The following is a 12,020-nucleotide window of genomic DNA, read 5'->3' on the forward strand; positions in this document are numbered from 1 at the left end:
CCACAATTCTAAAAATAAGCACCGCCAACTAATCGGTGGAGAATAACGTTTATCCCCTGGCGGCACTCACTCAAAAAAGGCAATTTATTGACCCAAAACTAAACCGATGGAGGCTGATTTGACCCGAACTCAAAACGGCGAGCCTAGTTCAAGTGGCCGCTGGCTAGTGACTACAGCTGACTCCGAACTAGAACAGCTGATTGGGACATCTCGATCAGAGTGTGAACCCAAGAACAGCGCATAGAACGCAGATTGAACTGGCTGAAGAAGTGAGTGAGTGGAGTCTCAATTCCAGGCACACGTGAGACACGTGGCACACGTGGCACACCTCGTCCATGTTGGGACGCATTGGCCACGGATTGGCATGTTGAAGAAGCAGCCTGTTTATCGACCGCGAGGGTTCTACTTGAATATGGCCGTGGTGAGCGCCATCGGCGTGGGGATCACCTATTACGTGTGGATGCCCCAGATTGCCAAGACCCAGCGAGCCTCCCAAGGGCCCACCCGCTCATCCCCCGCCGCCCCGTCGGTCCAGCCCAGGCAGTCTGATCAGTGAAATGGCCGCCAAACCCCTGAAAGGCTGGCGTTTCGCCGTGTTGGTGGGCGGTATGGTGGGCGCTTTGGGCGCGGCTTGCTACCCCATCATCATTGCGCCCATGCAGAACCCCGAGCCGTGGCAGAAGATTTCCCACGACATTCGTCAAAAGCATAACATTAAACCCGAGGATATTCAACCCGGACACATGAAGGTCTGGACTGATCCCTTTGACCGTGAAGGCAAACCTGGGCATAAGGCCCCCACCCACCCGGATTCACCCCCCAAACCCACTGCTTAGCCGGCTTAGCCGACACTATGAATCGATTAGTCCGTACTCATTCAGTCCCATGGGGCTGCCTAGTTCGACGATGGATGGCCCATCAATCCGGAGGCGGGTCCGGGACCCCGCCAGTCGGCCAGACCTCGGTCTTTGTGCAAACGGGACTCAAGATTCGCGAACTGCCCTTGGTGGTCACTAAGGTGCACAATGTGTTACAAATTGCGGGCATGGACCCGTTTCGACATGACCTGGAAACGCCCACGCCCTACTTTCGGGCCTCGGATCAAAGCCAGATTACGGCGGAGACCCGCGAAATTATGGCCGGCTTCGATCGGTGTCCCTCGACTTCGGCCATCTTCACCTTACTTGAAACCATCCCGCTCGATGAGGTCACGCCCGATGTGGCGGTCCACGCTCTTCAACGCGTGATTGACCTGGAGAATCCAGGCCCTGCGGGCGTTCCACCCCTAGCATGTCATCGACAAACGCTGGCCGGGAATAACCGCACTTCTCTGGACGATTCGCTCAAACCCTTCCAAAGGATTGCCTTCATCAACATGTTGCTGGATATCGTGTACCGTTCGCGGGACCCTCGGGTCATCTTGGCTGGGTTGAAAATTGTGAGTCAAGACCAATTGCCGGATGAGGCTACGGCTTACAAAGAGCGCATGTGTCAGGAGACCTTGGCCTGCGTAGGTGAGGGTGTGTTCACTTTGCGGCAAGTGTGCGATGCCATTCAGGTCATGGGTCACTTCTATCCGGACAAAAAGCGGTGCTTTGAATTGGCTGACAAGTTTTGGTCGCCACTCATGGACCAAATGGACCCGATGACAGTCCGGGAGATCAGTGCCGTGTTTGCCACCTTGCCTTTTCTCAAACAAAGCCGGAGTTTGATCTTGACGATTCTGGAGAACAAGATTGTCGTCTTCTGGCAAGAGCTCCAAACACGAGACATTCTGGAGATCCTCCGGGTGCTGACTAAACTGAAAGTGTGTAGTGATAAGGTCCTCCGTGTCGTGTCTCAATGGTTGACCGTTAATATCCACTCTTTGAGCGAGGAGGAGGTGTTGGCCATTATTTATTGCTTTCAAAACTTGGAGTACATCGATTCCCGGATCATTTCCACTATGGAAAAGTATATTAAGATCCGGGGTTGCCACATTAAGGAGAAAGACCTGATGGCCACCTTTTGCGAATATTGCTTAGATTTCCGCGTGCGATCGCCGGTCATTCTCGAAGGCGTGGGCGAGTACTTCATCGCTCATGGTAAAACGCTCACCACGCCCCAATTGTACTCGATGACCCGGATCTTTGGTCAGCTGAACTACTGCCCACCCAACGGGTTCAAGTTTTGGCAGATTGTGGAGGAGATGGTGGATCAGAAGTTTGGCGAATTTCCTCCCAAAGAGATCCTTGGCCTGCTACTCTCCTTCATCATGATCGAAAGGTATCCGTTGAACTTTGTACGCAAGATCTTCAACCCCTATTTTCTAGACCGTCTGGACAATCAGGCCCCAGAAGATGTGATTGACTCTCGTTTTGAATTGAAACTCTTTGATAACTGTTTCCAACTTGAGGTCGATTCCTATAGCGGGCCCTTCTTGCCCAAAATGAACAAGTACGTCTCATTGGGGCGCCCCAAGAACATGAAACACATCCGCTTGTGCGCGGACGTGTTCGGTAATATACTGAACGACCTAAACCGGGTTCAGACCTCGGTGACTCTGTCAGCGCTTCCTCTTCATCCTTTTTACGTGATGGACCTCATGATTTACCCAACACGAGCCTCGGCCTTTCTAAGGTAATAGGACCACTTGATTCAACTTGATTTTCCTCCTTTATCAAACGACAATGATCATTTTTCGTATGTTACTCCTGTAGGTTTGGAGCTGCCACCGAAAATAGTGGCGTCGTGGTCGGTCTTATTCGGAATGCTGAAGATTTCGACCGACATGGAAAACGATTGTTGGGTCCCAAGGCTCTTCAACTTCGTCTTCTTAAGACGCTTGGATTTAAAGTCATGGAGATCAATTCAAACACCATCAACCGACTCAAGGTGTACCCGAACAAGTTGGAGTCCTATCTGTCCCAGTTATATCACCAAGCTTTGTCCCCATAAAAGCCAAGTAATCTCTCTTAGATTTGAAGAAACCAATCAATACGATCCCCCTCCAGTTTCAATTGAGCTTTATTCAAAGTCATAATAGTAAGCAGGCTCGGGTTTATCTGAGTCGTAGTAAAGGTCGTCAGGGTCAGACCCAACTTGGATATCTGGCACAAGCTCTTCTTCAGGAACTTCGTCTATGGTGGTTCTGGGCTTCTCATCACGAACCGTGGATCTCGGGGAGGTTCTTCGTCTTTTGGGCTTGGCCGTAGTAACACGTCGCCTGGGGGGCTTTACCCCCAATCGCCTGCACTCCAAGGACTCTCGAGGTTTGGTAGCGCAAGCGTGGAATGAGATGTATTCCCCTGGGAATCGCTTGGATCGACGCAAATCGGGACACGGACTACTCCTACCGCCTTCTACCATGCAGAACTCTTTCCCGCGGATCTCACTGAAACGCGGAAAATAATTTGAGCATATTCGAAGTTAGTCCCAACGGGAGTCAAAATTACCTGGCACAGTTCCCAAAGACCTTATCATTTGATTTGAATTGCAAGGACTTGCATTGACAGAAGCAATCACTGCGAGTCAATGGTTTGGCTGCGCGACCTTCTTCAATGGGTGCACCCGAAGTGTCAGTGTTGCCGCTGGTGATAGGAGAAGATTCATCTTGGCCAAAGTTGACTTGGCCAGAAACGTGGAAGGTTGAATGTAAAGCCAACATGAGCAACGAGAGCAAGTATCCTCTATCCATGGTGAAGTGCACTTTGGGACTGGTTAATAGGCTTGACAAGTGCACTCATACAGCCTCCGCATGGAGTGGATTCGAGTCATTATATATATATATGTGTGTGTGTAAACTAGTTTGGCGCCAAAAAGGTCTCATTTATTTGGGAATACCGAAAAAAATCCTCAAGAACAAGTTTACCTAGCTCACAGGTGCTTCACTCCTTCGAATCTTATGGCAAAACCACCTCGCTATTAATCATCCGTAAAATACTTGTGAGAGTTGGCGGCCACATCCAATTTTTTCAGAACTTTTTTTCGGCCGCGAATCGTTTGTTTCGGGATTTTTCCGGATCGCTTCTCGGCCCTTTCTCGTTCCATCTTGGCCCAATACGTCTCCTCGTCCTGGCCTTCAAGGACACAGCCTTGCCCGAGACACGACACGGCCGCCAATTTCGCGGCCAATTCCGCCGAATGGCATCTCACATGATATTCAGACGCTCCAATTTGAACGTCCACATATTCTACGCCGTCAATGAAGGCGCTCTTGACTTGCCGTTTGACTTGAGTCCGATCCTCAATGGGCGTGTCCACGGTAAACTTGACCACTGTGCCTGGGATGAGCCTAAATTGACTCTCTGGTTGGGATTCCTCGATATCGGTGGTCACACTCGACTCAATGGAGGGTTTCCCATTCTCATCAACTCGGGGTTTCCCGGTGTCCTCCTGGAATTTGATGTGAGTATTCACCGTCGGTTTATTCATCTGCTTCTTGGCCCATTTAAAGTTTTCCCGCTGTTGATTGAGGTACTTGTTGCGCAATCGTTTCCACTCTCGTTTCGACATGATCCGCAGAGACATCATCTTGAGCTCCACATCATCTTGTTCCGGAGCTTCTTCGCGTTTCCTCTTCCGGTTCTTTTTCTTGCTCTTCTTCTCCTTCGTCTGACCTTGGGTCTCCTCATTCGGTTCTTTCGGTTCTTTCGAGTCTTTCTCATTGAGCTCTTGCTGTGACTCTTGGGTATCACCAGCCTCATCCCGGATGAAAGCCTTTACGCTCTGTAATTCTTCGGGCGGCTTTTCACTTGTGATCACGCCCTCTTCAGCTCCGAAGGCCTCCAGCGCCTTCTGCACGCCTTCGGGGGTGTCAAACTCGACAAAGGCAAAACCTTTGTTACCCTCATGATTTTTGAACTTGGGCAAAGACACATAACTGACTTGATCATATTGGGTGAAAAGTTTTCTCAAGCAATCATTGGAGACATTCGGCGGGATATTCTCGACATAAATCGTGCACTCATCCTCATTCTCCTTGACCTTGAGCGGCAGTTTCCGACGGATTTGCCGCTTCCCATCGGTCTGTTCCCGGATCTCGAGCAGGTCGGATTGGATCTTACTCAAAGCCGTCCACAAGTCCTCCAAGTCAATGCGGGCAAAGCTCTGGTCCAACATGGAGACCAATTTGTTGAACTTGAGGAACACCTCCAGATCCAACCAGGGATCTTGGGCGAGAGCTTCTTGCATGAATCGACTCTTGGTCAGATTGGCATCGCCAAAGTAGAACTCCATTTGTTGGACTATGGTCTTGTAAAGACCGCGTTTGCGTTTCCGTTGGGCCTTGGCGGGGGGATGATGGATGGACTCGAGATCTGGATGCTCAGTCGACACTTGGGTCAAGATTCGCGATTTCTTGGCTGAGGATTCGTGCTCTGAGGGATCAAGGGAGGTATCGGAACGTTTCATGGTGGCTTCATGAGGAATAATCACACCCGCTGAATTTGTTATTTACTCCCCGGGATTGTTGTGCAAAATGAAGCTAGCACCACGGACTTGTAGAAGTATGGACTGGGACTGGGTTTCCCGCGAAATTGGTCAATGATCTACTTAGAATCCGAGCCACTCTAGGTTCTCTTTCATGATGGGTTTGTGGAATAAAAAATATAGATAATTCCAAATAAAGACAAGCCACTTTTATCTTATTTATGATAAGTGATTTATTCGAAAGTAGCATCGTTAAAAGCCAATGTTGCTGAGCCTCATTTTATGCAAGCATTAAAACAAAACTTTGACTACATTTCCCTAACCAAGATTTTAGGCCCAAGTTTGGCCAAGCCAATTCTGTTGGCCAGAGATTTTGATCGTATCAAAATGCTGTATTGTAGGATAAAATGTATAGTTGAGGCTATAGCCCCCTTACACTACACGAAATATGTTTTACGTTCTGCACTCCAGAGGTCATTCAGCCTCTACCAAATAAAGGGCCGATTAGGCCAATTCCTTGTTATTGAATTATAATGCGTTTGTGTTGTTTTTGACTAATTCTATCAAAATCTTATTTTCAATTAGTGCCTCGGGTCACATAATGTCTGGAAAAGAAATCGCGTTCAAGGCAAGGCAAGAGCAGTTTATGTAGCAATCTACCGTACCTCTTCCCGTTTTTTTCGGGCCGTGTGAAGTTGCAAATAATTGTCCTTGTATGAGGCCATCTCTTTCCTTGTAAGTCCATTACTCTAGTAGTCCGTTGGGGGGGACAGACCAAACGAAAGAAATTCGACACGCTCTCTCTCAACCTTTGATAGTCTCTCAGCGTTTCTGAGCTCAAACTTGAGACAGGATCCGGACATTTCATGCTGGACTAAAAAACCCTTTCCCTTGATGAAATAAAATTGTTGAAAACAAATGTCAAATCTCTTTTTACTCAATATTCATGGACTTGTGTAATCAATCACGGATTGAAGATGTCATGGAAGACGAAAATGGGTTCCAGGACAAATCGACCCAGCGAATAACTCGACCCATCCGACAACTCGACCCAGTGGACAACTCAACGCAATACAGAAATTAAGCCCAATATGTTGGCTTACAAATAGTTCATACTTGTGGAGCAAAATTGATACTGTGATGTGAAACATGTCAAAATTTGAAAGGTTTGAGACAATGCACCATTTGATCTTTAAAAACAAGTTCCTTTTAAATCACTCATGGTGTGAAAATCAAGTTTGACAAAGTTTTAATCAAAATTGATCTTTTGTTTAATGCCTTATGGATGCTAACATCTTTGCATGCAAATCTAATGTTGACTCATCAAGCTTTAGTTCTGTTCCATAATCTTGTTCTTTTTGGTCAAAATGTTGTGTTTAGTTACTGTCCTGGGTTGAGTTGTTCGATGGGTCGAGTTGTCCACTGGGTCGAGTTGTCAGGTCACCGTATTTTCGCATTATTATGAAAAATCTGTTATAAAACTATTATTCACCTTTTTTTAACTTGTTTTGGCTGCTTGTCATAACCTAATAGCAAATTATTTTGACGATAGTCACAATCTTTTTTTCCGACCCCTGTATGTGAGATTGCAAACGTAGAGCTTATGGTCAAGAATGAAAATTTTCTATCATGATGCTGGTCAGGGTGATGAAACCTACTTCAAATAAAACGTGCCATACATATTTCAAATTCCAGTTGAATCGGACAAGGTAAAAAAATGTGCCCTCTCAAAAATTTGAACCTAATTTTGCAGAGAAAGAATGGGCTAACCTCGTGTTTTCATTGTTTGCCAAATTGATTTTGCCTACATACAATTATGTAGTGAGCTTTGGGAGGGCAATCATATCGAGCCACTTGTTTGATTGAAGTGCAATAATCAAAACAACTTTAGATGGGGTAGATTTATGTTGCTATTTTAAAATGATCAGGGCATTAGTCGTTCCTCAATAAAAGGAACGAATTACAGTTACAATTACTTTGGTCAAGAAAAGTAATTCGTTACACAACCATTACTCGAAAAAAAAAATTTAGGGCGTTACTCGTTACAATTACTTTTACTAAAATTTTAGATTACCAATAAAGGTTGAACACGTAAGAATCCGGACATTGAAGACCTGTTATATCGCTTGTAATTGACAAGGAAAATACCTCGATGCACTTTTAAAATATCGTTTTGTTTATTGGGGAAAAAGTTCTTAACTTATAAAAAAGAATTCTTTCAGGAGTTGAGACACTGGAGTCTTTAGAAGAACATCGCCAGAATTTCAGTCTGCACGAATTCCTTAAAAATGAGGATGCCAGTGTAAGAAGCTTGTGAAAGTTGATTTGACGAAATCGACCTTATCAAACGTACATTAACGCTTCAATAACAACCCTGAGCGTTAGACACTGTCCAATCGGTAAAGCTTCGCAGTAAGAAGTCCATCCCTTAAGTCGTGGAAATAAGGCTTTGGAAATTTAATGCATCATATTCAAGCCAAGGAGATTTTTTTTTTTTGACAACTGCACTGAATCAGATCTTCAGTCGAACGGAATTTTAGATTAAAAACCAAAAAACCCCTCAGTGTAGTTAAGAGCAAGCACAATTTCCAGCCCTGACTTTTTTTGATCAAAATATGCTAGATGGAATTAGCAAAAAATGGCAATTTCTGTTGAAATCTCAGCAGTCACGAGATTAACGAAAATTCAAAGGCCATTCTGGAAGCTGAAAAAGGAACGAGTAATTCTTTTAGATTTTGGGTCGTTACAATTACACACTTTTAAAATGTAATGCAATTACATGCATTCGTTACTTGTAATTTCGTTACTAATGCCCTGAAAATGATCTTTTAATAAAACATGATTATTTCTTTGATATTTAGATAATTCAAAGTCATGGGGATTTGCAAGAAAAATATTTTTGCTCTTTTGCTATAAATGTGAACACTAGAGATGTGCAAACCTTTTCTAAGAACATGCGAATGCATTTTTTCCCCGCTTTCCTCATGGATTTGTATTGCTGCATTTTTCCACTTTGGATGGAATTTTATGAGCAGCCTTGATGTTAATCTAGCCCTTCTCAAAATTTTGTCAAAAAGTTGTTAACAACGACTCGACTCCAAGTCAAGCGTCAAGGAGAGCAACTTTTTTAAAATAGATTTTGTCAAACCTTTTCCCAAACCTTTTGGAAAACTTTGTAAGAAGTCTCAATTTGGGCTTGAAAAAATGCGTTTTTTTCTTGAATTGGTCTCAAATTGCAGCATATCAAGAATGCAAATCAGATTAAAAATGTATGTGAAATGTAAAAGTAATTTATTCCTAACCCTAACTATCGTAAGAGTGATCAAATCACAATCTACGTAGATCATAACAAGACTGGAGGTTGTCGTTTTGATCCATTGGCAAAGCCCATATTGGTGTTTAACTCTATTGGTCCTACGATTTTAACTAGTAACCCTCGTATTAGTTTGAAGACCCAAAACAGGGTGGAAAAAATCACAGGCCACATTACTTTCTTCTGAAAATGCTTCTCCTCATTCAAATATTTGCTTAATCATATTGAATTTAAATTTCCATTACGTGTGCCTATTGACAAACGTAATACCATATCCTAGGTGGGTCTTCTTTAGTCTCATAAAAGATTTCGATCCCTTTGATGTTTGGGCCGTCTGATGATAATGCCAGGAGTGGCACATTTCCGTCTTTGCTCAGGTTTTGTTCTTAAGGAATTTACCGTTCTTGCTTTTAGCTCTCCTCTTTCGAAAGGTTCGAGGATGGACACTGAAACCTCAACCACCTCTTTCTGGTTCTTACCAACTTTCAATATACCCATAGCTTTGGCATTGAAACTTGCGCCATATTTCAGGACATGAGCCTTTCCCTTACTTTATCTTCACACTGCCGCATTACTGAAGGGTTTCCAATCATCATTTGTCTAGACTTGGATTACAGTTTTGAGATGGGAAAAATATTTTCAGAAGATAACATAAGTGACCTTTTATTTCGTTCAACGCTGCAAGGGATCTAAGCTAACCATCTGAGTCAGACACCTTGTTTCTTAAATTGCAGGACCTTTTCTGGGATTTCAGGGAATCAAAATTGAACAGGATTACTTGTCGTGTACCGAGATGTAGAAACATATTGACAAATATTTGTTTTTTTAATTTCATTTTTGTGTTTGGTCAAGAGGAAGGATGTCATAGTCCCATTGGTCAAGAGGTACTTGCAATATTTGAAGATTAAGAGCTTCAAGGCCATCGATCATTATTTGTGAGAACAATATCCACTAAATACATTTGAACTCTCGAATAAAACAAGCGATTCAAACAGTACGTGGTTGAGGTTGGCGTCCCAAATAATCACAAAAAGTGCGCGTTTTGACTCTCATAAATTAGGACAATTTTTCTTTGTGTCCCGCTTCCATTTTAGAACTGCGTCATGAAGAAATAAGTCAACCGAACGAGTGTATATGCTAATGACTGCATTTATTTTCGTTGTAACCATCACGTCTACCTTGATTGTTTTGCGTGATTAGAGGTTTGACAATCACCCTAGATAAAACACGTTCTCAATGTCATTTTTACGAGGGCCGGACATTGCATTGGAATTCCACAACGACATGTCTTATCATCATCCACTTTGTGGGCATCAATTGAAAGATACCGTCGATTTTCGGTGGTTGTGCAAGGAGTGATAAATTCGATCAAATTGGCAAAGAGCTCACAATCAAATTTGGGACAGTTTGATGAATCACTCGCCGCGGTCAAATCGCATGCTTCATTAACTTGGCCAAACCGTAGCAGGATCAAACAGGGAAGTGTAAAAAATTGCTTCCTTGAAAAAGGACGCGATAGCTAAAATATCGACGGATGATCGGCAATCGGTAATTTAAGCAAAAGATCTCTAATGGAAGTGTTTGCTCCAATGCCTTTTCGAAGCATTGGCGATGAAGGGATAAAAAGTCGAATTGTAATAATGTGGAAGGTCTCTAGATATTTGGCCTCCAAGCCAAACATCGCGATACATTGCATTCGATAAGCGGTCTTTGCAAAATGTGTGGTTGTTGATTAGAGGTGTTTGCTTATTCATGATTTTGATTCCCTCGTTCATTGTTTATTCACAATGGCCTCTTGAAATGTTCACGAGGTCGATGAAAGTTATCCATTCGTGACCAATCGAATGCTTTTTGTAATAATTTCACAGTTTAAAGCAAACCGAATCCTTTGACATGTTTGAAAAGGAGGAGGCGCCACATTAAAATGAGGGAAGTTTCTTGTGATCAGAGTTCATGCATACTTTCTTTCCCACTCTGAATTCATAACTTGGGATGGGGCATGGTTGAGTGAGTTAAAGGCTTGTGGGTGATTTAATAGCAATCCGAGACGTTGGTCGGAAACATTTACCGGATATGCTGATTTTTTTAAGATCCTTCTCGCAAATATGGTCCGATTATTTGGCGCTCGCACCTTACAGGCACACTTTGAGCTCGGTAATACACATTGGTGAAGAGCTGCCTTTTAGGGATTTCTTCTTGAACGTCAACGCCCTGAAATTGGATAAGGATGCGCTATTTCTTGATCATGGGCAGCTTCAAAATGGGTTTGAACATTGCTTTAACGAAATTGAGAGCGGGAGAGACCATCATTTACATATCAGACATCGTCAGAATTTAAGAACCGGTTAAGGACATGATGATCATCCTGTGGGTAAAAAGGTCGCAGATACCAAAGACTGAAATTGTTTATCAGCACTTTCAAACTGTTGAATTTAGATGTGGATGTTTCGCTACCTGCCGAGAAAGATTGTTTTAGTAAAGAAGAATAAACTGCTAGGAGACAAACAAAGTACAAGGATCAAATAACTTGAAAACATTAATTGCGGGAAGTGAAAACTGAAAATATGGTTTGTTTGTTGTCAAATAGCAAAGAGCTTTTTGCTTGCCTTTAGATGTTGTCTTGGTTGATCTTCATCAATTCGATGGCTATTAAAATCGAATTCTAAAAGACAAAAAAACCTTACTGAAATGAATAATAATATTGGTTTAATTGATCTCTCTAAACTAGTATCAAAGTATTTCCAATTAATACAACACAAATTTTGCAATAATTTGAGAAGATGCCTTGTTGAACTGGATACACCAAGAAAAGATTCATATGATGAGTTTAGAGTCAAACTGATGGAGGATGAGGAAAAGGCCAGCGAATTGCTCACTGAGCAAAGGAATGTCGGAGAAGCGGCAAAATATCTTGATTTTTTTTTGAACGACCAATCATATGGAGGTTTTGTACATCGATCCTTGCCCTTAAAACAAAAATGACAAACGACTACTAAAACTCGGTCTCAGGTTGCATTGTGAATAGCGACATAACAGACTTCACTTTTAGCTCCTATTGTTTGAGGGCCAATCTCTCCAAACACGTTGGTGCGTATTGGATCCCGTTTTCGCCGTGAGTTGTTTGTTCAAGTCTAGGAATTTCATTTCCGGAACCCATTTCACCTTCAACTCTTCGTCCTCCATGGCAGACACAAACCAATGAGAATACATGCGAAAATTCCACGAAAGAGCTATCAATCTCCAGCATAGTTAATGGCGCACATGCATGGATGCTCAGTGCTCTTGGATGACCAAGATT

At 43.3% G+C, this 12,020-nt stretch overlaps 3 protein-coding genes across 3 annotated transcripts; 2 read left to right on the forward strand and 1 right to left on the reverse strand.

Moving 5' to 3' along the window:
• Positions 1-137: 137 nt before the first annotated feature.
• Positions 138-836, forward strand: LOC131885241 (small integral membrane protein 20-like). The gene has a single exon (XM_059233203.1). The coding sequence runs from the start codon at positions 558-560 to the stop codon at positions 834-836; it is 279 nt and encodes a 92-aa protein (XP_059089186.1). The 5' UTR covers positions 138-557.
• A 17-nt stretch (positions 837-853) lies between these two features.
• LOC131885236 (FAST kinase domain-containing protein 3, mitochondrial-like) lies at positions 854-2,999 on the forward strand. Its single transcript, XM_059233196.1, has 2 exons — positions 854-2,619; positions 2,700-2,999. The coding sequence occupies exons 1-2, from the start codon at positions 854-856 to the stop codon at positions 2,935-2,937; spliced, it is 2,004 nt and encodes a 667-aa protein (XP_059089179.1). The 3' UTR covers positions 2,938-2,999.
• Positions 2,991-5,457, reverse strand: LOC131885239 (la-related protein 7-like). The gene is made up of 2 exons (XM_059233201.1): positions 3,435-5,457; positions 2,991-3,373 (listed from the first exon to the last, which is right to left on the reverse strand). The coding sequence occupies exon 1, from the start codon at positions 5,389-5,391 to the stop codon at positions 3,904-3,906; it is 1,488 nt and encodes a 495-aa protein (XP_059089184.1). The 5' UTR covers positions 5,392-5,457; the 3' UTR covers positions 2,991-3,373; positions 3,435-3,903.
• Positions 5,458-12,020: the final 6,563 nt, after the last annotated feature.

The sequence above is a fragment of the Tigriopus californicus genome, chromosome 8 (assembly GCF_007210705.1).
Source record: "Tigriopus californicus strain San Diego chromosome 8, Tcal_SD_v2.1, whole genome shotgun sequence".
NCBI lineage: Eukaryota > Metazoa > Arthropoda > Copepoda > Harpacticoida > Harpacticidae > Tigriopus > Tigriopus californicus.

Coding starts and splice junctions, on each gene's coding strand:
- LOC131885241 (XM_059233203.1), top strand. CDS start 558: ATGGCCGCCAAACCCCTGAAAGGCTGGCGTTTCGCCGTGTTGGTGGGC.
- LOC131885236 (XM_059233196.1), top strand. CDS start 854: ATGAATCGATTAGTCCGTACTCATTCAGTCCCATGGGGCTGCCTAGTT. Junction 2,620..2,699: donor CGAGCCTCGGCCTTTCTAAG/GTAATAGGACCA, acceptor TTACTCCTGTAG/GTTTGGAGCTGCCACCGAAA.
- LOC131885239 (XM_059233201.1), bottom strand. CDS start 5,391: ATGAAACGTTCCGATACCTCCCTTGATCCCTCAGAGCACGAATCCTCA.